General features: G+C 39.1%; 1 protein-coding gene across 2 annotated transcripts in view; it reads left to right on the top strand.

Moving 5' to 3' along the window:
• Positions 1–25,279, top strand: part of DIP2B (disco interacting protein 2 homolog B) — a 209,474-nt gene that overhangs the window by 83,831 nt on the left and 100,364 nt on the right. For both annotated transcript variants that reach the window (XM_045554932.1, XM_045554933.1), the window contains exon 2: positions 22,665–22,736. In XM_045554932.1, the coding sequence (XP_045410888.1) occupies positions 22,665–22,736 (72 nt within the window). The remainder of the gene's footprint in view (positions 1–22,664; positions 22,737–25,279) is intronic.

Raw genomic sequence — 25,279 nt, 5'->3', positions numbered from 1 at the left:
GGTGGCTCATACCTATAATCGCAGCACTTTGGGAGGCCAAGGCCAGAGGATCGCTTGAGGCCAGGAGTTCCAGACCAGCCTGGGCAATGTAGTGAGACCCCCATCTCTTAAAAAAAAAAAATGGCTGGGCGTGGTGGTGTAGTCCCAGCTACTCGGGAGTCTGAGGCAGGTGGATTGCTTGAGCCCAGGAATTCAAGGGTACAGTGAGCTATGATCATGGTGTTGCACTCCAGCCTGGGTGACAGAGCAAGACCCTGTCTCTTTAAAACAAACAAACAAACAAAAAAAACTCTGTTCCTGATTGTTAAACATTTAGATATTTCATGGTTGTCACTGTAAAAATAACATTGAGTGGACAAATTTTTATCTTTCTTTTGGGTAGATTCTTCCAAAAGCTATTGGATCAAAACATATAAACATTTTAAAGACTCTTGAACACTCCACAATTATTTCCCCCAAGGGGATGTTCTGATTTCATTATTTCTTCTTCGTCTTCTTTTTTAAAGAGGTGGAGTCTTGCGGTGTTTTCCAGGCTGGATTTGAACTCCTGGGCTCAAGCAATCCTCCTGCTTCAGCCTCCCGATTAGCTGGGACTACTAGCATGAGCCACCATGCCCAGTTTATTTCTTCATTTTAGCCAGATATCCATATAATATAACATTGAAAGCTTGACAGGGTGTAATTATAGCCTTTGCCCAGGAAGATTGGAGTCACTTGTTATTTATTGGTGTAACAGTTATCACCAACACCATTTCTATAAAAATTACCTGTTTTCTGTGATGGCAGTAGGAGATTTTGAGATTATGATCTTTTGTATTGTTTTGCTCTTTTCCTGATCATGTAATTTATGACAGCAGTTCTGTAAGGACATCCGTGTTTACATTCACATTCAACTGCTTCCATTTCCTGCAACTCAACTGAGCAGGAAAAAAAATTGAAATATTGGGAACCTTTATTTTTAATTAGTAAGCTACCTCAAATGTCTGGGAGATGGTGTCAGCTTTTTAGAACCAGAAAGAGCTATTTTCATAGTGGTTAGTAATTAGTATTTACTCATTCAGGGTAGGAGTCTTGTCTCCACAAGTAAAATCATATATGTTTGATTTAGTTTTTAAAATACTCCACCCCTTAGTTTTTAAAATACTCCAGAGCAGTTGATTCAGACATCTTTTGACATTTCAAGTGATTTCCAAAACCACTCCTGGCTCCTTCCAGCTAGTATTTGATGAGGAGAAAATATTTTCTGAGAATTCACTGTTTTAATTATTAACAGTATTTATACTAGAATAAGTTATCCACAGGAACATCATTGTTATAGTGTGCATAAATGTGGTTTTAAAGAACACTTTACAAATGAGAAAAACAAATCTCCCTGTTACCAGTCATAGGTCAGGTGTCAGTGTCATGGAGCATAGCGTCCCGATAGCCATGTAGTGAAGATGTACTCCCTGGAAGCCGAGGTTGGGTCAGGCCTTCCGTACAGAGCAGGGGGGCTGGGCCCTGGGAACCTGGCCTGGGATTACTGTCCCCAGGCTCATCTTTCCCCCTGTTGTGTGATTCAGGAGAACATTTACCTGCCTGTTTAGGTAACCATTTTAATTGATTAGTTTTAAAATCAGTGGCTTGTTTTCAGAACTATTTCTATAAAATCCAGGTGTTCCTGTTTCTTTTTTCCCTTCCAAAAATTATTTTCCAAAGATGAATGAATGGGAGAAGCCTGATATTTGCTTCAAGCGTTAAAGACTAGAACATGTGTTTATATTTCTCAATTCATTGGTTTGCATAGCTATTCCTCTTCCTGGAGGGCTCTAGCTAGAAGGCTCTTCCCAAGGTATCTGTATGGCTGACACCTCCTCCTCCAGGTGTTGCTCAAATCTCATGGTCTCAACTGAATTCTGCTTGATTGCCCTGTTCAGGGCTACAGCCTGGCTCATCCATCTGAAGCGCCCATACCCTACTCTCCTTTTTCAAACTTTTTCCTTAGCACTTTCCACCCTCTAACATTCTGTATAATTTATCTATTATGTTTATAATTTGTCTTGTCCCCCAAATATAAGCTCCACAAGGGGATCGTTGTCTGCTTTGGCACATCGTAAGTTCCTAGACCAGTGCATGATTCCCAGCAGGCAATCAACATTGGCTGAGTGAGAGATTAATAACATGTATGTTTACCTGTGTAGTAAAATATGTGTGGAATAAGGTGGCCAGAGAGTCATTTAAAGGATGTTTGCTTTTTATATTTTATGTAAAATATTTTATGATTTTCTATATTTGGTTTTTATATTTTTAGCCAGTTCATTGAACACTTTTCTTCCTTCTTTAAACTGTTTTTGTTGGTTTTCGTAGTGTTGCTGTACAGTCTATCTCTTGCTTTGTATTTAACCTGTGAATTTAATTTTATTTTTTTAAGACTAATCAAGTGCAGTAGTGAGGAGGGGGGAACTAGTAGAACAAGGAGTTCAATCTGTAACTGACTGAATAATCAAGTGAGATAACTCACTACATTTGGACCAGCCTAACCTGTTATTTTTATTCTAGCACTTAAATCTTACCCTATCTCATGCCCAGTCTCTAACGACCCAAATCTGTTTGCATGTGAGTTTGGTGCTAGGCACCATCATCACCCCTGTGTTCTCTGTTCTGTCCAGTCCGGGTGTGCCACAGTTACTGCTTCTGTTGGGTAATTCAACATTTTGGTCCTGTGATCAGAGAACAAAAATTTTCTCATTCATGTTATTGGCTAATCAGGGCTGGATCACAAATGAGCCTTTGGGGTTCTGGAAATCCCCCTTGTCAACCTTCAGAAGGTTCATATATTTCAAACCCCAAGCTTTTATATTAATGTACTGAAGTAGTTTGCTTTTCCCTCTTGGGAATCTATTAATAGAAATGCCACAGTATATAAAAAGAAGAAAAAAAAAGAAATGGAGTAGGACTTTGCACACTCACAAATGGTATGATAATACCAAAGGTACTTATGTATAATTTAATGCATACGTATCTCTTGGCAATATCATCAGTATCTACGTTAAAATTCAGTATTTTAATATTTGTATTTAACTATTTTTCTCAAGCAAATAAGTGATGACAGTTTAAAGAGAAAAATAGATAAGGTTATTGCCTTTTTTTATAAATTAGCAAAGAATATAGTATTGCCTATGATATGTCCAGGTCTGAAGAGAGGACTAGGCAAGGTGAGAGGAACTGGGAACAGAAAGTATCACAGTGTAAGAAGTGGACACTTGGTTTAGTCTTCTCCATCTGACTGCCTAGGCTAACAAAGCAAGTAAAGTATTTGAGAATTGGGTCTTTTTAAAAAAGGCTCAAGTCATATCATGATATTTAGCCTGGAAAAGAGAGGGGAGAGGTATGACTTGGCACACCATTTTAGTAGTGAGGAACATTATTGGTTGTGTTTCAGATTTCTAAGCTATTTGTTCACCTCAGGTGATTGAAGCCGGTGCTGGTGCCTTTTCTCAGGAACTGCTCGAGGATAAATTCACAATGATGATAAAGGCATGGACTGGTTCCAGGCTTTGGCTTGCTGAATTAGGAGAACTCTTAGGGGAAATGTTGACCTTGGCACTGACCAGAGCACCAAATTCCTTTCTCTGCGTTGTTTTCCATCTCGTGCAAGCTCCTGGATTGTACTTTTTCAGATAGTGTTAGTGCAACAGTCCCCAACCTTTTTGGCACCAGGGACTGGTTTCATGGAAGACAGTTTTTCCATGGCCTGGGACTGGGGGTGGGGGTATGGGATGGGGAATGGTGTGTGGATGATCCAAGCACATTACATTTATTATGTACCTTTATTTCCATTATTACATTGTAATATATAATGAAATAATTACACAACTCACTGTAATGCAGAATCAGTGAGAGCCCTGAGCTTGTTTTTCTACAACTAAGTGGTCCCATCTGGGGTGATGGGAGATAGTGACCTGACAGGAGGTGGAGCTCAGGTGATGATGCAGTGATGGGAGTGGCTGTAAATACAGGTGAAGCTTTGCTCACTGCCCTGCTGCTTACCTCCTGCTGTGTGGCCTGGTTCCTAACAGGCTTTGGACCAGTACCGGTCTGCATCCCGTGGGTTGGGGACTGCAGTAATAGTGCATTGACTATGATGCCAAATACAGAATAAGCTTTTGAAAGAATTAAGTGCAGACGAGTTAGGGAATGATTGTTTGTAGTACGAAGAGATTTACTCTGAATCTTTTAAATAGCAAATTCCCTAATGCTCCTAAATATGATTGATTATATACAGTTTTTGAGAAACAAATGTATTAAATTTAATAAGGAAATTTGTTTGCAATATGCAAACATGTATCTAACCTCATATTATTTCCCGGTGAGCTAACATGGTCACGTGGCAGTATGTATGTTACATGCGTTGTGTACATTATAAGTAAATGGCATAGTCATAGGCTATTTTTTATGACTGGCCTTTAAAAAGGTTATCTTTTATTGATTGAAGTGGTTTGTATGATACCAGTTCTTTGAAATTATTATAACTTGTTTTATGGTCTGGTATGTAGTCAATTTTTATAAATGTTCTATTGTTTAAAAAGAATATGTATCAATGAGAGTTCCACAAAATGATTAAGCTCAACAAAAAATTGAGTGATTCTTCCCAGTTTTGCCAAGGATGGTAAATAGTTGGTATCATTTCAGATGCATAAGAAATAAGGTATTCATTTTATGTAATGAGTAGAAAGAAACATGATGAATTGCTTAAAGATTCTTGTAAATGGCTTAGAAGTTTGTATTCACATACCTACTAATGTAGCCTATTTTCTAAATGACAGTATCTTTTGAATAGCTATGATTTGATTTACTAAATTTTAGATACAGTAAGGTTTTTTAAAAAAACAGCTTTGTTGAGGTATAATTCACATACTACACAATTTACTTATTAACATGTGCAGTTTAATGTGTTTTGTTTTTTTTTTTTTTTTTGAGACAGAGTCTTGCTCTGTTGCCCAGGCTAGAGTGCTGTGGCGTCAGCCTGGCTCACTTCAACCTCAAACTCCTGGGCTCAAGCAATCCTCCTGCCTCAGCCTCCCGAGTAGCTGGGACTACATGCATGCAATGCACCACCATGCCTGGCTAATTTTTTCTATATATTTTTAGTTGTCAGCTAATTTCTTTCTAATTTTATTAGAGACAGGGTCTCGCTCTTGCTCAGGCTGGTCTCGAACTCCTGAGCTCGAGTGATCCACCTGCCTCGGCCTCCCAGAGTAGTAGGATTACAGGCGTGAGCCACCACACCCGGCTCAATTTAATGTTTTTTAATAAGTTGATAGTGTTGTGCAACCATCACTAAAATCTGATTTTAGAACATTTTCAGTACTCCAAAAAGAAAACCTATATCCACCAGCAGTCACTTCTCATTCCCCGTATTTGTCCCCTGGCAACCAGTAATCTATTTTCTGTCTATGATTTGCCTCTTCTGGAGATTTCGTATAACAGGAATCATACAAAATACAGTCTTTTACAAATGGCTTCTTTTACTTAGCATAATGTTTTCAGGGTTCATCCATGTTGTAGCATGTATCACTACTGCATTCCTTTTTTATTGCTGAACAATTTTGTGTGGATATATCACATTTTATTTATCCAGTCATCATTGGTGGACATTTGGGTTGTTTACATTTTTGGGTTATAAATGATGCTATTAACATGGGTGTACTAATTTTTGTACGAATTTGTGTTTTCATCCAAGGAGGTGTTTTTAGTTGATCTTCAACATGTCACCCATTGCAAAAAGATGCACAACCCACATCAGAACCCTTTCATTTTTTATGTTTTTCCTGAGGTCCTGTTGGTTATTGGTAGGGACAGAGTGAGTGGAGAAGGGAACTAACATTTATTGAGTGTCTGTCCACCCTGGACCAGGCACTCTGCCAGGAACTTTGCATACATAATCTATCTCACTTACTCTTGGTAACAATCCTGTTAGACAAGTGCAGATTTCCTCATTTTACAGATGGAAAAAAACCAAGATCTAGAAACCTTAAGTAACTCTTCCAGAGAGACATAGCTAGTAAATCATGAGTCAGACTTAGATCCTAGATTTCTCTGATTTCCAGAGCACCACACAGATAGAGAAGATCTAGACATTTTTAAACATTAAAAAAAAAAAAAATTCAAGGATAATCTCATTACTTTTCATCAAATCAGGTCTTTCCAATGATTTATCTTCTTGCTTTACTTGACAACATTCCCCTTCTACTATTGAAAAGAAGACCAGCACTCTATATATTAGCTATATATTCAGTAGTTTTAAGATCTTTTGGCTAAGGTGAGGGTTTTTTGTTCAAATACAGTCTTACAGTGAAAGCATCTAATCAGTGAAAGCAAAGGTTGCTCTGGTTGAAGCTTGGAGAATTTTCTGGAATTACTAATAGCTAAGGGACAGCAAGCTCTTAGTCTAGAAATAAAGGAAAAATATCATTCCTTACACAGTTGCCTTATTTCCAAGCTGCAGTCTTTCAACATTAGCAAATTAGTAATTGGAATTTGTGTTCACTCATCTATTTTTAGCTGATAGTTTATTTAGATAATATTTTGATGGGGAACACTTAGCATATCAAGTGGTTGCTGTTTTAACTTCAGGAATAAAATAAACACAAGTATAATTTTAGAAAAGCCATTTTGATTATGCTGAAACCTTTCATGGAAATAGCATCTATCAGAAATATTAACACTAGCAGTCTATTGATCAACTAATTCAAGACTCTTAATGTGTGTTCTAAGATAATTTTACATTAGTTTAAAAGTTTCTTTGCAGTACTCTCATTTCAAATAAGTAAACCATATTTACTTTGTAATAATTCAGCCTAGATCAAAATCTCATTTATATAAGCCAAAACTGGGTGTGAAAAAAGACTTATCAAGAGGATTTGGGCCGGGCGCGGTGGCTCATGCCTATAATCCTAGCACTCTGGGAGGCCAAGGCGGGCGGATTGTTTGAGCTCAGGAGTTCGAGACCAGCCTGAGCAAGAGTGAGACCTCGTCTCTACTAAAAAAAATAGAAAGAAATTAGCCGGACAACTAAAAATATATAGAAAAAATTAGCCGGGCATGGTGGCGCATGCCTGTAGTCCCAGCTACTCGGGAGGCTGAGGCAGAGGATCCCTTGAGCCCAGGAGTTTGAGGTTGCTGTGAGCTAGGCTGACTCTACGGCACTCTAGCCTGGGCAGCAGAGTGAGACTCTGACTCAAAAAAAAAAAAAAGAGGATTTGCAGTGAAAAGTTTATAAGGGTTATGTCTCACTTACGTAAGAGTTAAATTAGCTTTAAAACGTTTTAGTACCAGAAGTTTGTGGTTCTGGGGGGGCACCATGTAGCAACAACTGACTGAAAATGGCTTCATTTACTATGTATTTGTTGGATTATGGGTTCTAGTACATGACTCCAAATAACAGTGCTTAAGCAAGATAGAAGTTGATTTCTATGTCATGTAATAGTCTGAACCAATACGGCAGCTCCATTTCATGAGAGCATCGGGCTTCAGGTGCTTTCTATCCTGTTCCTTCATCATCCTTGGGTCTGGCCTTCAACCCGTGGTCCAAAATGGCTGATTTCAGCCATCAGGAAGAGAGAAAGGGAAGGGAGGATATGCCCTTTCCTTTGAAGAGCAAAACCTGGAAGTTGCGCACATTTTTTTGTTGGTACTACATTGGTCAGACTTAGTTATTTGACCATACTTAGCTATGGGGGACTGGGAAATGTGGTCTTTATTCTGAGTAGTTGATTGCTCAGCTAAAAATTCTATTATGAAAGACAAAAGAAGAGATGATGGAGGCCACTTTTCTTTCCTCAAACCCACTGGCACACAAACTGCCTATGCATGGCTTTTTTTCTTTTATGTTTGTCTTTTATAATGATGTTTCCTCTTCTTTCATGTTCTGTTAGCGCATCATGATTGCATTCTTAAAAACTGCTTCATTCTGGAAAAAAACTACATTACAAAAATATTTGTTACAAATAGGAAAGGATATAGGAAATAGTATTCCAAATTCATGACAACAAAGTGTTTTTAATGCAAGACTTTTAATAAAGTTTAAAAAAAATTTAAGGATATAGATGTAGTACCTAAATGTAATTGAACAAATCCAATGTTTGATTATTCCTAGTTTTTATTCTAGAATAATGACTTTTTAAATTACTGTCATCACTGCCCTAGTAAATAATGCTAAGACTGTTTAATATATACATTTCCATATATTAACAGCCTTGAAAGTTTGTTATTTTTTTATAATATTCAGACATGTGGTGTTTTGTTGTTTGGGCAGTGATGGCTGAGAAAGAATGGTGTGTAGGGCTTTTGCTATTATTGGGAGTAGTGTTTTTTTCCTTGTAATTCCTAATTTTGATTGTGATTAGTACGCTGAGTGAAGTACAGGAAATATCTGTTAGAACTCTGAAGTATTATTCCTCACATTGTTGTCTTTGCTATTTTAGGATTGTTGTGCTCCCCCCCCCCCAACTGAAACTGCAGGAAAGGAGTAGATTTTTCTGTAGTGATATCGGAGATTTAAATATCTCTAGGGGGACAATAGATACACAAATTACAGAAAGAGAGAAAGCACTCTATATCAGCCAAACCAAAAGTCATCTCCCCTAAACATTGGTGGATAGGTGCTTATAAATTCCAAGTCATTTATAAGAACCCTTAAGCAGTTCATCATATTCCTTTTGTTTCATTTTACTTCAAGCACTTTCTTGCCTGCTAAGAATATCAGCTCTTGTACTACCAAAATGCCACAGACAGCTTTGTATTACACATTATATGGCTTCAAGGTTTTTTTTTTTTTTAGTTGCTTTTCCACTTCCTCAGTGGCCTCTATTCCTAAGAGTGTTATTAACATTTATTCTTTTGCTGAGGCTGCATTGAGGAGTGTGGGTTGTTTTTATTTCATCTTTGAAAATAGTGACCACCAGCTAGTTGTTTAAAAATTTGCCAGGGTGTAAAAGAGGAACCAGAAGCAACAGCTGGCTGTCTTTGTTGAATATCGGAATGTAGGCCCCAGGGTGGACCCAGTGGGGTTTAGGAGCTCCTTTTCCCTCCCCATCACTGTTTCTGGTGGTTTTATTCTTTTTGTCTCCTCCAGTAATCAAGTAATCATCCCTTCAGTCCCTCTTTCACCAGACCTGACCCCCGTAAACTTCTACCACCATGTCCCCCCAAAGTCGCTCTGTGGACCAGCAGTTTCTTCACTTAGCCTCTGCGCTTCCCACGGGCCCTTATGAGGAAATGCCCAAGAAAATTTCAATTTTAGCATTTCCTCTAAGACAAATTAATCTTCAGTCTTTTCTATTCTTGATCGCTTGTTCGTGGCTTTTGTCTTTCTGTCTAGGCTCAAAGTGAGAAAAGAAAAGCAGGTATGGGAAGTAGGGAAGGAAAATTAGCCCAGGAGGAACCTTTATATACCCTCCTGAGGGCCCTTCTCCTATTCCCTCGGCACTCTTTCCTTTTGGAATCCTGTTATTTCTTCCTGATGGTGATGTCTTCTGCCATCCCAAGATAAATTCTGAGTGTATTTCCCATAGAAACTTTTAAAAGTTACAGAAGTTAGTTTAGTAGTGCTGTAAATCATTTGTTCGTGTTTTTTATTGATTGATTGATTACTGATTAATAAATACTTGCTAGCATGGATCCTTGCTTCCTTTCATCTCCTTTTCTATTCCACCCCAGCTCCAAGTTATTTGAACATCAACCTTCTCTCAGGCACTGCTGGAAAAAAAAAAAATCACAAAACTGTGGAAATTGACACCACTAAAAAAAGTCGTTTTCCTGTCTCCCTGATTCTCAGCACTGCCTGGCACACTCTACATTTCTTTAGTTAACTTCCCCTGCCATTAGAGTGGCAAATGTCATTGAGTGCTTAATCTGTGCTAGAATCTAAGAACTTTGCATGTATTATCTCTTTTAATCTTCATATTTATGCGTAGGTTCTGTTATCCTCCTTTTATAGTTGAGGAAATGGACTTAGTGAAATTAAGTTTTTTCAGACTTATAACTGGCTAATAACTGGCGGAGCTGGGACTACAGTCTATATGAACTTCAGAACCTGTGCCTCCCATTCCTGCAGTGGCAACTCTACGGAAACTCCCTTTTCCAGTTCTTCCATCTCTCTCAGCAAAGAGCCTAGAGAGGCAGCATTAAGTAGTGGTTAAGAGTTTGGACCCTGGAGCTAGACCATCTTGCTGGTGCTTCCATAGTCTTGTGTCCTTGTGCAGGTCACTTAATCTCCCTGTGCCTCACTTTCTCACCTGAAAACTGGAATTCATAATACCACCGCCTAGGATTGTTTAGAAGATTAAATGAGTTAATACATGTGAATGCTTAGATGAATGGTACTTGGCGTGAAATAAGCAGTTAATGAATGTAGTGGGGAAATAGACAAGAAAATCTTTATTCTGACTCCTGCATAGAAAGAAATTTAGAGGTCAGCAAGCCAGAGCCCTGTCATCTTCCTAGTGTTCCCCCAAATCTATACCTACCTACTCATCCTTATCTTCTTTTGTGTTTTTTTAATAGTCAAGATCAGAATTGATTTTTTTTTTTTTTTTTGAGACTGGGTGTCACTTTGTTGCCCGGGCTAGAGTGAGTGCCGTGGCATCAGCCTAGCTCACAGCAACCTCAGACTCCTGGGCTTAAGCAATCCTACTGCCTCAGCCTCCCTAGTAGCTGGGACTACAGGCATGAGCCACCATGCCTGGCTAATTTTTTTGTATATATATTTTTTAGTTGGCCAGATAATTTCTTTCTATTTTTAGTAGAGACGGGGTCTCAGTATTGCTCAGGCTGGTCTCGAACTCCTGACCTCGAGCGATCCACCCGCCTCGGCCTCCCAGAGCTAGGATTACAGGCGTGAGCCACCGCGCCCGGCCCAGAATTGATTTTTTTTAATAGTTAAGACATCTTCTTTCTTAGAGAAAAAGGTATCATTAAAGTCCTACAATGCTTTCAACCTTTTAAATATCCTGACAAACATAGAAAATGATAACATTTGTTCAGTACAGTGGGGTAAAGACTGTTTGCCTATTCAAGGTGACTTGCTTGGGCCTTCCAGTGCCTGCAAGCTCTGCCAGGCTGCTACAAGGGCTGAGGATAAATATTTCCACACTCATAAAGCACTCACAGATCAAGGGCAAGTAACGTATTCCTAGTACAGATTGGGAAGCCCTGAAGCTAACCATTGAAGGGCACTCTCTGGAGTGGTGCAGTGCTGAGGCCCTGCCAACGTCTGTTAGAGCTCTCAGCTCCCCACAGCAAACTTGTAATTAAATCATTAATTATAGAATTGCTTTTGGTCTCTCTATACTGGGAGAAACTATAAACTTCATGACTATGTCATGTTGGGATCATGTCCCACTCTAAAGTAGTGCTTTGCACATAGGAAGTTCTTAGTATTTGTTGATCAGTGTTTCAACCTCTTTCTAATAGCTCTTTCTCTATAACTTATATATTTGTCCATCTTTAAGAAAAAGAAAGCCTGGGCAACATATCAAGACCCCATCTCTACAAAAAATTAAAAAATTAGCTGGGCATGTTGGTGCATGCCTGAAGTCCCAGATACTTGGGAGGCTGAGGTGGGAGGGTCTCTTGGGCCCAGGAGTTTGAGGTTGCTGTGAGCTATGATGACACCACTGCACTCCAGCCTGGGTGACAGAAACTGAGACTCTCAAAAAAAATAAAAATAAAAAAGGAAAAGAAAGCAAGAAAAAAAAAAAAGACTCACCTTCCTTGACCCTAGCCTTCTATAGATACTGCACCATATCTCATTCCCTTTATAATAAAACATATGGAAAGAAAGAAATCTGTTGCTCTCACTATACCTCTTATTTATTCTTCATTACGCTAAATAATCTGTCTTCTTCCTTCACTGTTACTTTAAAATTATTCTTAACTGGGCCACTGGTGATCTACCTGCCAAAACCCAGTGGGAATTTTTGATCTTAATTTTACACTAGTGACAGTGTATATTCGTCATCATCTCTCTTTCTTCTCCCTCCTTTCTCCCCATTCCCTCCTGGTCTCCCAACCATGTCTCAGTATTATCTCCATTTCGTCTGCTTGTTCTTTAAATGTTAGTTTACTCCAGGATTCCTTTTCTGGCCACCTTCTCTCCTCACGCTGCATTCCTTCTGGGTGATAACATTTACACCGAAGGCTTCAACTATAGCCTCCTACATCTGATAGTTCCCAAAATCTGTATAACCATGCTAGAGCTTAGCTCCTATTGCCTACTAAATATCCTCCCTGGGTTTTTTATATTTTTTTTAATAGAGGCAGGGTCTCACTATGTTGTTCAGGTTGGTCTTAAAGTCTTGGCCTCCTAAAATGCTGGTATTGCAGGCAATCAGTCACTGTGCCTGGCACTCCCTCGTGTTTGACTTGCCACATGTAACAGTGCCAGACAAGTGGCATTCATCAAACATTGAGCTAAAGCAGGCTTAGAGCTCATGAGATCCTCATTCCTACAGATGAGGAAACTGAGGCCAGAGAAGTATAACGGCTTGCCCAGTATCAGAGGGCTAGTTTGTAGCTAGGACTAGTTTAGGGAGGAAAACCCAAATCTCCAGACACCTGGAACCCGAGACTGTAAATCTGTGCCAAACACAAAATGATGATCTGTTTTCTACCTCATTGGAAAGACCCCTTTCCACTTTGACCTAAATGACTTTATTTTGTGATCCACATGCTATGGCACAGCAGTATTTTCCTTCCCTGTGTTTTTTCCTGTGCATCTTTGATTTGTGGAGCAGTGTGAATTTGTTACCAACAAAATTCTTCATCTCTTTAAAAATTTTCAATTATTTTGCACTTGCAAGAGGACATACTTGGATTTTGAACACTGTTAATTTTATCTTTACTATTGACAAAGAATATTTGGCACAAGAACCATTTAATTCAGATTCAATGGTTGATATAGATGTTATTACTTACTGTCTAGTTTTAAAAAATTGCTGGGATGGATGCCAGAATAATTGAATATACCTATTAATGGTAGAAACAGTTTTCTAAATTTTTGACAAAAATTAAAGATAAAAGTCAGGGGAAAGAAGAAGCCAAAATGAAAGTTATCTTGTTTTCCATGCCGTCTTTTCCCTGGGAGTTTGGCAATATCCATAATTGGATGCATGTAGTCCTGTTTTGTGCATAATGGCACTTTTATTTACATACATTTACATATATGCATTTTAACTAATCTCTGCTCATTTCTGGTTTAGTTATTTCTACCTCGTCTTTGAAACATCAGTTTTCCTTTGTTTAGACTTTTAGCATCCAAAAGCACTAACTTTATTGGCTCTTAATGCTGATAGTCTAGCCCTACCATGCATCTTTAGTGACACTTAGTGCACTCCCTCTTCTTCTTTTTTTAAAGAGAATCTACCAACCCAGAATTTTCTAAATAATCCTTTTAAAGATAAAGTTACTCTTAGGACTTAAGGGTGGGGTTGGGGCTTGGGTGGCGTCAACTAAAACTAGTTGAGTATGTTCTGTGTGCCAGGGACTTCTGAATTTATTCTCTCATTGAAGACTCATCATAAGAGCTCAAAGTAGGAGTTATTCCAGTTTTACCTATTATGAAACTGAGGCACAAAGTTGTTAAGTAACTTGTTAAGTAGCAAGTAAATGACAGACTCAGGGTGCAAACCCAGATTTGCCTTATGCTGGAAACTGTGCTTTTTCTACTGACTGAACCATCCCTTGGGTTCCTCCTGTTTCTTTTAAACATTCAAGTCATTTGTGTAGCAAATTTCTTATTTGCAGGCTTGGTTTTTCTAAGTGGACAAATGAACATACCTTTTGCATTAGGTGGATTAATTTAACCAGCTGCCTAATGATGTAGTCATACTTACAGATCAGTTTCCCAGTGTTTTAAGTGTTTTACTTTGTTGCATATTATTTGTTTGAACTTGCTTGGTGCCTTAGGTGAAATACCATTTGTAAGAAGTCATATATATTTGACCTAGAAAACAGAGCAGTGCAGCCAAAATAATTCTGTGGTTTGAGTTTTGGGAGAAGCAATCTGGGTTTATCCTCTAGTTGTTGACATGGCAAATATCTAGTCATTGTCCTAAATGAAGTGAGAGGATATCTACTGAGAATGGAAATTTGAATGTTCTGAAGTTAATTTCCTTGAAAAATCTTATGTAAGATTAGCAAGGTTGAGTTGAAAAAAGAGAATAGTATAGCTTTTATAGGCCGCTAGTTGAAGACTTAGAACCACTGATTGTCTTCCAAAAAAATTAGATCAAATAAAAAATTCTCATCTTCTTTCAACAGATTAAAGTATTTTAATAGTTTTATTTCTGGCTAAACTATGAAAACGTTATATCCTTTTACTTTCTTTTCATCATAAGATTAATTCTACTCTCTGTAGAAAGAAACTACAGAAAGTTCTTTGAATTATTCAAAGTTTTTAATTCTTTGGAGTCCCGTTGGACACTTTCAGTAAGATGTCGCAAGAAAAATAGGTAGGGAAAGACAAATGTCAGTAGCTGGTTTAAGAGTTAAGGCCGTTCTTTTATATGACTATGAGCTTTATTTTGTAAGTTTGTGAGCCTTTCTATTACCACTTCTAGAGAAGGAGGATGTTCAAAGATGGGTGGCTGCTTGTATGTAATTTACTGAATAGAATTATCATTGTGAGGAGAATATGAGAAAATTGAATAAAAAAAATGTTCTTTGTTTTCTAGCCAGCACCTTCTGGATATGATTCAAATCCTCTATTTTTTTCAGCTTTGCTTTAAGATGGACCTCATTCCCGTTCTTAGCTGTATTTTTGTCTCTTTCTCTTTATAGGTCTGCTTACATCCCCTGTGTGTAAGTGGTCATAACCCCAGTCCAGCCAGAGCCAACATATACCACCTTTCTGGTCTAAAATTTACTATAAAGGATAGAATAGGTTGATTAGATACAAGTATAGATTTGAAGGTGATGACTCTTAGAACTTTTTCTCCTTAGTCTTTCATTTCTTTCTCTCCTAATTACTCCTTAACAAAACAGGCCACATTCTATATGTAGATCAATAGTGATGTATAATGACTTTTTGCTGACTATTTTTAAATAGCAATTGGACACCGTTTCCACAATTGGCTGTCTCATTTAAAAGATGAAAGCGATTAAAAGAGAGTTCATTCAGGATCTTGTTAAAGAGTGGGGGAAGTGTTGTTAATGTGTTTTGAAAAGTCATCTGTATTTCGAAGTGAGTCATAAAAACTGCTTATTCCATGTTGTTCATCTTATGAACAATAGGTTAGTTTTATTTTTTTTATTGTATCTGATTTGAGGGCCACCTACAAATAAATAACAATGGACAAAGAATAGTAAGAAAAAGCCAGAGACCCAGATTCTAGTCTAGCTGTGTATCTGTGTCTTTTTTTTAAGTAGAGATGAGGTCTTGCTTTGTCATCCAGGCTAGAGTGCAGTGGCACAATCATAGCTCACTGCAGCCTCGAGCTCCTGGCTCAGTCCATCCTCCCACCTGAGGCTTCTGAGAAGCTGGGATTACAGACTAACTGTGTGTCCTTAAGAAAGACATTTACCTTTTCTCATCTCAGTTTCTTTGTCATGAAGGTAATGCCTTTTTTGGTTATTGAAGAGGGCTTTTAGCAAAATCAAATAAATTGATTTCAGAACATTTTGAAAAGTTAGAATGGTAGTTGTGTTATATAGAGCTATTAATATTTCATGAAGAGGGAAGTAAATTGATGGACCCATGAGGTATATACCAGCCCTACATGTCAAGTGTCTGAGTATTTCATGGTGAGGCACAAACTGTGGAGTCCTTCCCCTTGATAGGCCTGCAGGAGTAGCAGCAGGGTCAGTGTCCTGTTCATTAGAGATGGAATTTACAGTTTTTATATCTTTTTAATTGCTCCAAGCATGCTACTCTCTTCCAAGCTGTGGGTTTGATGAACTGTGCCTTCGCCTCACTGTCTCTGTCTCCTGACAGTCATCCTTTAAGACTCAGGCCAAGAGCCACTTTTTCAATGTCTTTCCAGTCTTTCTGAAGCAGAATTTGGAGTTTCTCTCTGAAATGAATATAGGGTAGTAACTAAGAACAGGAGCTCTGGAGCTAAGTCTGCTTGGGTTCATATCCTAATCATAGCACTTATTAGGTGTGACCATAAGCAAGTTGTTTAAACTTCCTATGTCTCTCTATCCTTACCTGTATAATAAGAATGATGATAATACCACCTGATAGGGCTGCTGTGAGACTCTTGGAACAGAGACTGATACATAGTAAGCCCTTGGTAAGTGTTATTTACTTATTTATTTTTGTTGAGTATGATAATTTTTCATGAGCATTATTTTCTTGCTTTTATGAGACTTTGCACATAATCTCTAGGGTAGTACTTGTCACTTTTATTGTAATATTTGTTTAGATTGGGAACTCCTTGAAGGCAAAGATACTGTTTTATTCATCTTTGCTTAATACTCTGCTTGTCATCCATTCAGTGCTCAAGAATGCTTTTCTTGGACTCCCAGGGTTCCCCTTGCCCCATTTCCACCTCTGACTAAAGAGGTATGACTTTGAGGCAGGGCTACAGTGGCACTTGCCTTTTTATTTCCATTGGAGCAGAAAGTTTATGGCTGGAGCTGTAATCCTTGCCCTCTATTCTGTCAAGATTGTTCCCTGCAGGAATATGCAATTTGGTGACCCTCCAGAATTTCCCAAATCCCATGTTTATTTAGCACCTAATTGCTCAGGGTGCTGCACGAGGTCTTAAATGAAAATTACTTAGCATTGCCCCATTTCTCTGGGAGATAAGAATCCTAAAGCAAACTACCAAACATGGTCATGCCCATACAGAGCCAGTCAGCAGCAGAGTAAAACTAGCAAACCACTAAGTGACTACATCATTAGGAATTTATATCACATTTCTCATATTGGAATGAAAGACCAGACCCAAACCAAACATCACCCGCTCTGTGAAGCTTTCCTTTTCCCTACTCAAGCAGAGATCTTGATGTGTCCTTCAGGGTTCCATGCCGCATTTGGTGTGCATCTCTCCCATGACCCTTAATTATGGAGTGTTAGCAATGTTTGTTTGCCTGTCTCCTCTCTGCCACATAGTTGCCTCCTCCTACGCCAACCTGGCCAATAGGGTAGACCTCAGTAGGCCTTTGGTAAATGTTTTTTTGATAATGGTGTTTTCTGCAGCCCACACCTTACACTTTTAATCACAATGAAAACTTTGCAAGATAGGTATTATTCCCTATTTCACAGGCATGGAAACTGAGACTTATCTAGAAGTACAAGTTGTCTAGAATCCTATAGCCCAGAAGCGGTAAAGCTCTGTTCTAGACATAGTTCTGTGTGGCTCAGACTCTTAAGTTCTTCACCACAGCACAGTGCCACAGTGTCATTAGTGTAATTATACACTTGGACAGTTCACTGCCTGTAGGACTATTTTCCTTGTTACCTTGTGGTCTTTAAGAGGCTTGGCTTGGCTGGTAGGCTCACACACCTCATAGCTTCTCTGTGAATCGGTTAAGATGATTTGTGGGCTCCTTGTGACAAGCTGCTTTCATTGGGGAGGAGGGCTGTTGGGAACATAATGTTCTTTCCACTTAGCCTCGCACATGCATCTTTCCATATGGCTGGTATTGGCTGTTCAAGACTGTGGTAGTGCTGATGTGGCTGGACAGTGTCAAGTCATGTGGGTCCCAGACTGCTCGTGGCTTGTCTCTTAGTTGTTTGGGTTACTATCTTATATGTCCCTGTGCCTCCACACCTGCCAGGCTCTGCAGAGCCCTGGATGTGGCTGCTCTTCTAAAGCGTACATGTGGGTGGAGAAATATGTTACCCAAGTGGAAGGGGAAGGCTAATCCTCCCTCTATTTGTTTATTTCTCAAAAAACCTGAACAAAAGATTTCCTTTCGACATAATGTCATTTAATGCAAATTTTATACAGGTATAGTTATGGCACTCCTTCTTGTTCCATATGCCAGAGGGCAAAAAATCTATTCTGAGTAAGAATACTTGTGATGTGACTTAGTGTCTGTGAGCTCCGAAGGTTCTGTGCTCTCCATTGAGGCCGGATAGCCGAGGCTATCTTTCCCCTGACATTAAGTCAGCAGAGCCACCCAGCACACTCCAGACAGGATTCTTTACAGCAGCTGTTTTCAAACTTGCCTGATTTTTAAAATTCATTGGAAGGTACTTGTTAGAAGTATAGATTTCTGCATCAGAATCTCCATGGGAGGGGTCTGGGAATTTGTATTTTTACAAGTTCTTCAGGTGATTCTTAATAATTGGGCAAGTTTGGAAACATTGCTTTAGTGCAGCGAAATCTGTTTTACTATATAGGTGGTGAGAATGATTTAAGAGCATAAACAGAAATGTGGGACAACGGATTCTCACTGAATTCCTTCTTTCTGGTCTTGCTCACTAGCTAAGGGATGTATCTATATCTGGCTTGGAGTTCCTTTGGCTTTTAGTGCTCTGTGATTTATATACTATTGTCTTCAGGCAGTCCAAGTGTTGCTTTTCTGGTCACCTCAAAGGTCTAGCTGTCAAGTTTCAGTAAACTTCTGGTTCCCTAGATTCCTCTCCCTGGGCCTTTCAGCTCTTGCTGAAGTAAAGTCCTCTTTTTCTCCCATTTCCAGTTTTCCACCCAAGTACACACATGTCTCTTTGATTTATTGTTCTCTCAGTGCCTCCATTTTATTAATTCATTCAGTCATTCAACAAGCACCTATTGTTCCAGGCTACAGAGATGAACAAGACACAATCCCTGCCCTCAAGTGCACAGTCTAGTAGGGAGATGGGGAGTGTAAACACGTAATTAAATACTAGTGACATGCTAAGTACTATCGCAGATGCATGCACAGTTGTAGGAGCACTAGAAGGAAGTGGCTAACAAGTGGTGGAAAGCATCACAGAGGAGTTGACTTTTGAGCAGGGGCTTGTAGTCAGAGAAGGGGGAGAACATTTTTGAGTTATTATATGGCCCAGCATCATAGTCCTCACATTGTCACTGCAGCTCAGCTTCTTCCAGCTCTCCTTAATCTCTTTGCTCATTATGGGTCTAATGGAGCTAATTGGCATGGCTGAACGAGACTTTCTTGATTGACCTCTTTAAAAACCTGAGGTGGTTAGTGGTTGATTAAAGTCCAGGATGCCAAATCTAACAGTTTGTCCCACGATCATTTACTGACAGTAAATGATTGAGACTGTAAGCCTTGAAGAAAGCTTTGAAAGGCCTTTCACTTTGTCACTTTGCCAGATGTGTTCTGAGCCATCAGAAGTGGTCTTTGTGCCTGAGGGGGTAGGCGGGAAGGGTACCCGGTAGGGGAAGGGACCCTGTAAGTGAAGAGTGGATTGGGAGAATGCTCTGTTATTTCTTTTACAATAGAAGACATGGTTCCTGTTTCTGAGGAAAGTTTCCTTGGTAGGCTCCTGTACCTCCGTTAGTTGTGTATATTATTTGAAATTACCTAAACTCTTAAGTTGGCTAACTTGAAAAGATTTGGTTTTTATTTTTGAAAAAACACGCTGAAGGTTTCTATATTTCAACAAGGAAACAGAGAAGAAGGAACATTGTGATTAAATTTATATAGTGTAGTAAGTAGTCATGATTGAAGTCTTAAAATATTGTTTCCTTATTTCTGCAGGCTGGATGAAAGAACAAAAATAAAAAAATTTATTTCTTGAAATAATAGATGTTCATTGTAGAAAAATTAGAAAATATGGGTAAAAAGGAAAGAAGGGAACGAAGCTAAAACCAGTCCATAATCTTGCAAGCCATAGCTAACCACTGTTAATATTTTGGTGTATGAACACCCACATTTTTTCTGTCCACACACTGAAAAAATTAAAATCAAATATACTGTGTAAACTGTTTAGTATCTTGTTTTTTTCTGCTAAATATTGTGACCGTCTTGTCATGTTGGCAAATACACATCTGAAGGCTATTCATTCTTAATGAAAAAACTCTGTGTTTTTATTGATTGATTGAGACAGGGTTTCACTCTGTTGCCCAGCTAGAGCACACTGGTGTCATCATAGCTCTTGGCAGCCTCAAACTCCAGGGCTCAAGTGATCTTCCTGCCTCAGTCTCCTAAGTAGCTGGGACTACAAGTGCAAGTCATCATGCCCGACTAATTTTTCTTATTTTTTGTAATGATGAGGGTCTCACTATGCTCCCCAGGCTGGTCTTGAACTCCTGGCCTTAAGTGATCCTCCAGCCTCTCCCACCTCAGCCTCCTAAAGTGCTGTAGGTGTGAGCCAGTGCGCCTGGCCAAAAATATCTGTATTTTTGAGATTATATAAATCAGGCTTATTTTTGAAATCAAACACTGTTAAGTATATAAAACAAAGTGAAAATCCCCACAATCCCATCCCCTAATGATAAATAATTTAGTATATAGTCTTCCCAATTATTTTCAATATATGTAAACATATCTATTACTGTTTTTCTTTTTTTACAGAATCAGATCATATTATACTTACTGTTCTGCAGCTTACCTTTTATGCATAATATATTATAGATATCTCCTGTGCCAGTACATTTGGAATACCTGCATATTATTATATAGATCAGGATTTTTCATCCTCAGCACTGTTGACCTATTGGGCTGGATAAATCTCTGTTGTGGGACTGTCCTGTGCATTGTAGGATGTTAGTAACATCCCTGGTCTCTATCTTCTAGATGCCAGTAGCGCCTCTTCCTCCAGTTGTGACAAGAATGTTTTCCAACATTGTGACATGTCCCTTGGGTGGCAGAATTGCTCCTAGTTGAAAGCCACTGATATAGATGGTCTTTATAAGCATCTAGATTGCTTCCAAATTTTTGTTTGTTTGTTTTTTTAGGAAAGTCTTGCTGTGTTGCCTAGGCTGGAGTGCAGTGGCTATTCATAGGCATGATCATAGCTCACTGCAGTTCTGAACTCCTGGGCTTAAGTGATCCTCCTGCCTCAGCCTTTCAAGTAGCTGGGACTGTAGGCACATACCACCATGCCCAACTATGGAATATTCTTATGTTGATATTTGTGTACCTTGTGAATATTTTTGAATAAATTCTTAGAAGTACAGTTGCTAAATTGAAATTATGATAGAAACTTCCAGATGACTCCAAGAAGATAATATTTTATTTTTCAACTATATCCTGATGATTCCAAATCTACATTTCTTTCCTGAGTTCCAGACAGATCTATAAAACCAACGTGATTGGCCATCTCTTCTTGTGTGTCCCACAGGCCTGTCCCAAACTCAACTCTCATCTCCTTCGCCACCACCAAACATGCACATCAAGCCAGAAAGCTCTCTCCTTCCACCCTACATTCAGCCAGTCAGCAAATCCTGTCCGATCTTCCTCCTTAATGTCTCTTTTAACTCATTCACTTCTTTTCATCCCTTCTACCAGTATCTTTAATTTAACCTACTACTATCTCTTGGTCAAATCTCTGTAGTAGCATTTGGGCAACATCTTGTCTTTCTGGCTTTTGGTTTTGGTCCCTAACGACTCATCCTGCCAAGGAAGAGTGAACTTGCTGCAGTGCAGATCTGCAGTTGTTGCTCCCCTGCTTAAGCCCTGCTACCTCCTCTTCAGTTAGATGCTGAGGCCAACAGCACATGACATTTATCACTCTTGATTTCAAATTTCTGGGTCCATCAAAATATGCTTCCCTGCATCAATTGGCTATATAAGAGAATGTTAAAAATTTGAAGGTTTAAAGTACTTTTTTAGACTACATTTTGACTTTTTTGGTTTTGTATATTGGGTTCTTTGTAAGGCTTCATTTTAAATAAAATTGTCTCTGATTTTAAAGGTTCTTTTTCAGAAGACAATGCTCTATCATGTCACCCTACCACATGTCTTTCTTCCCTCAGCTTGAATTGCTCATTCTCCTTCGGATGTCTTTGTCTTCCTCCACCTATCCCATTCTTTTCAACCCTGCTCTCTCCCCATCCATCTCCTCCCCTTTGCTTAGTACCTAGAGTATTTCTTGCCACTTAACCACATATTTTCTCCTGTATTTATCAGTTTATCCTTACTGCATTTGTTGTATATGCACTTTGTGTGTTCTTGATGTATACTTTTTTATTTAACCTTGTGGAAAAGAGAACCATGTGTATAAATAAGATAAACCAGTGAACTGGGGGAAGAGGATGTGGGAATTCCGGTCCAGGTTCCAGCACAGGTGTTAGGGTACAGAAAAGCCTTTTAAATATCTCATCCCACTGCCCGAACCTTGACTTCTCCTAACTAGACTTTTAATTTTAGGTGGTTCTGTATAGCAATATAAGTGAATACCTCACAAACCAGTTACACTTATTTGGTTAAAATGAAAATAGAAGGTCATTGTTTGTCAGCCTTGTAGTATTCCATTTTAGGATATCTTAAATACCAAAGAAACTAGAGATACCTAGGAACTCGAGAATCTCTGTTGTGGTATGCAGTGCAAAGATTGGTGTAGGGATGAGCCCTGTAATTTTCCACAAAAGAAGTCAGCTCCAAGACTATGGGAGATCATATATATAGCAAAATCCTTGGCAAAGAACCATATATTCCCCGCCCCATCCCCATTCTATATGTAGTAGTTCCATAACACTCTGTAATTAATTTTATTTTCACAGTGGACAACCACAGAGTAAGAATAATGCATAACCTATTTCTGTTTCTTGCTGTTTTAGGGGATATCACACAGAAAGGATATGAAAAGAAACGGTCCAAACTTCTGTCTCCTTACAGCCCGCAGGCACAAGGTAGGCAATGAGAAATGGTTTCAACTTTTTCAGTATTTTTGCACGAAAGAGATGCTGTCTTACAAGAGATCTGTCTTTTGTTCCTGTTTTTCTCTTCCTTCCTTACCAAGTAAGAGAAAAAAACGGAAGGAAGGAAAGGAGGAAATGAATCTTTATTGAGCATCTGCCATGTGCTAGACAGTTTAAAAATACTCAAGGTCATCAAATAATTTACACACAGCTTGGGTGGTAGTGTATGAAAGACTCTGTACATAACTGAGATGATTCAATGGCAGAAAAATTCCAGGCCAGGGAAAAACTACATCTTATTTATGCTGGAGGATGATCTGTGGTGAAGAGAAGCAAAACCTCTTCTTGGATCTAGAAAGGACAGGTCCAATTTTGCAAGCCAGCTCAAGGATTGTAGTGCTTGAGGATTTGGGGCAAGACCCCAAATGAACCTGTAGATTAATTCAGAGCGTGACCTACTTTTATAAAGAGACTAGCATGTTCTTTATATATCAGAAAGTCCTGAGTCATTTTCATGCTTAATTCCAAAGGGGTTACCCTAACCTTTGCCTCTAAGTAGGGCTGTCTCTAAATCTTCATATTTTTTAAGTTACTCAGATTCCAGGATTTCCTTTGTTAGCTTGTTTCTGCTTTAATCACTTTTACTATAAGGAATTTTTTCTTTATTGCTAATTTCCCTCCTATAATCAAAGTATGTTTTTGCAAGCTTGTTCTTTGTGGAGCTAATTGCTTTTATTACTGGATTATAAATACCATGAGGACTTTGTATATCCCACCGATCCTCATAGTAAGCCTTGCTTACTATGGGTTTATGGTCTCTTAATATTTGTTGAATGAACAATGGAATAAATAAATAATGGTGGTATACCAATATATTTCACTGAGGTCCTTACTTTATTTCTTGTGTTATTCTTGTAAATGCCTTCCTACAAAAACTGTACTAGGTCAGTACAGTTACAACTAATTTAGAGTAATGAACAGGTACATGTAGAAATGAATTGAGAGAGAAGAGGCAGAAATTGGGCCAGTGACAGCTAATGAAAAGCCAGCTTTTGCTGAGCAAGGCATGACCTAGAGGGTGGGGGTGTTAGCCTGATTTGTTGCTTCATTGTGGATTTGGCCCATGCCTCCAAAGGTCTAGAGATTTACTTTAGTCACTTGTACAAAAACAGCCAGATCCTTAGAGAATAACTCAGTGAGAAATGTAGCTATTAAAAGGACCATGATCTGTCTGTTATCTGTAGTCAGTCTACACAGAAACTAAATCATGTTAAAAAACCAGTTTATGAGAAATCTTTATGGTCAGCACATTCTTGCCCCATGGACGAATCTACATGGGAAGCCAAATCATAAGTAGAAGGTTGCTTAGGGAGTATGGATTTGACGAACCAGACTTTTAATTGCAGTAGGCCAAGAGGATGTGCCATATCCAGCTCCCAATAGGAATGGCCTTGCAGATGACCTCACTGAGGAAATAGAAGGCATTTGATGACAGGACCTTAAATTTCCTACCAAACTTCAAATTTCCAATATCTGTGCCCCTTTATGTTTACTTTCTTCCTTCTGGTTAAAAAGATAATCTAGCCCTCCTACCCAAGGACAGGGGTCCACCTGTGCTTTGGATACCAGCTGCTCCTCTCTTTTCCCAAACCTTGTAGTGGCAGTAGGAGCAGCCCACCCAGGTGCAGGTAATAGGCATGCAGTGTCTGTAGAGAATTGAAAAAGCAATAAAGAAAAAAAAAAAACAACAACAAAAAGATGGTCTGCTTTTGAGTATCACTATGTGGAACAATTCTTTTTTTTTTTTTTTTTTTTTTTTGAGACAGAGTCTCACTCTTGCCCTGGCTAGAGTGCTGTGGCATTAGCCTAGCTCACAGCAACCTCAAACTCCTGGGCTCAAGCAATCCTCCTGCCTCAGCCTCCCGAGTAGCTGGGACTACAGGCATGCGCCAACATGCCCGGCTAATTTTTTCTACTTTTAGTAGAGACAGGGTCTCACTCTTGCTCAGGCTGGTCTCGAACTCCTGACATTGAGCCATCCACCTGCCTCGGCCTCCCAGAGTGCTAGGATTACAAGTGTGAGTCACCGCACCCGGCCAGGAGCATTCTTTATTATTTTTATTCTTCATGTCCCAGTTTCAGCATTAGTGCCTCATATATAGTAGATGAGACCATCTATTAATACTACCTTGAGGCCGAGGCAGGTGGATCGTTAGAGCTCAGGAGTTCCAGAGCAGCCTGAGCAAGAGCGAGACCCCGTCTCTACTAAAAAAATAGAAAGAAATTAGCCAGACAACTAAAAATATACAGAAAAAATTAACTGGGCATGGTGGCGCATGCCTGTAGTCCCAGCTACTCGGGAGGCTGAGGCAGGAGGATCGCTTGAGCCCAGGAGTTTGAGGTTGCTATGAGCTAGGCTGAGGCCACGGCACTATAGCCCGGACAACAGAGCGAGACTCTGTCTCAAAAAAAAAAGCAAAACTACCTTAAGAGACTGTGCACAGTATGTCAATTCTCACCTGATATTCTCTTCT

This window comes from Lemur catta, chromosome 6 (genome assembly GCF_020740605.2).
Source record: "Lemur catta isolate mLemCat1 chromosome 6, mLemCat1.pri, whole genome shotgun sequence".
NCBI classification, from domain to species: domain Eukaryota; kingdom Metazoa; phylum Chordata; class Mammalia; order Primates; family Lemuridae; genus Lemur; species Lemur catta.
The sequence above is the reverse complement of the archived record's forward strand: the minus strand, read 5'-3'. Positions and strand labels throughout refer to the sequence as shown.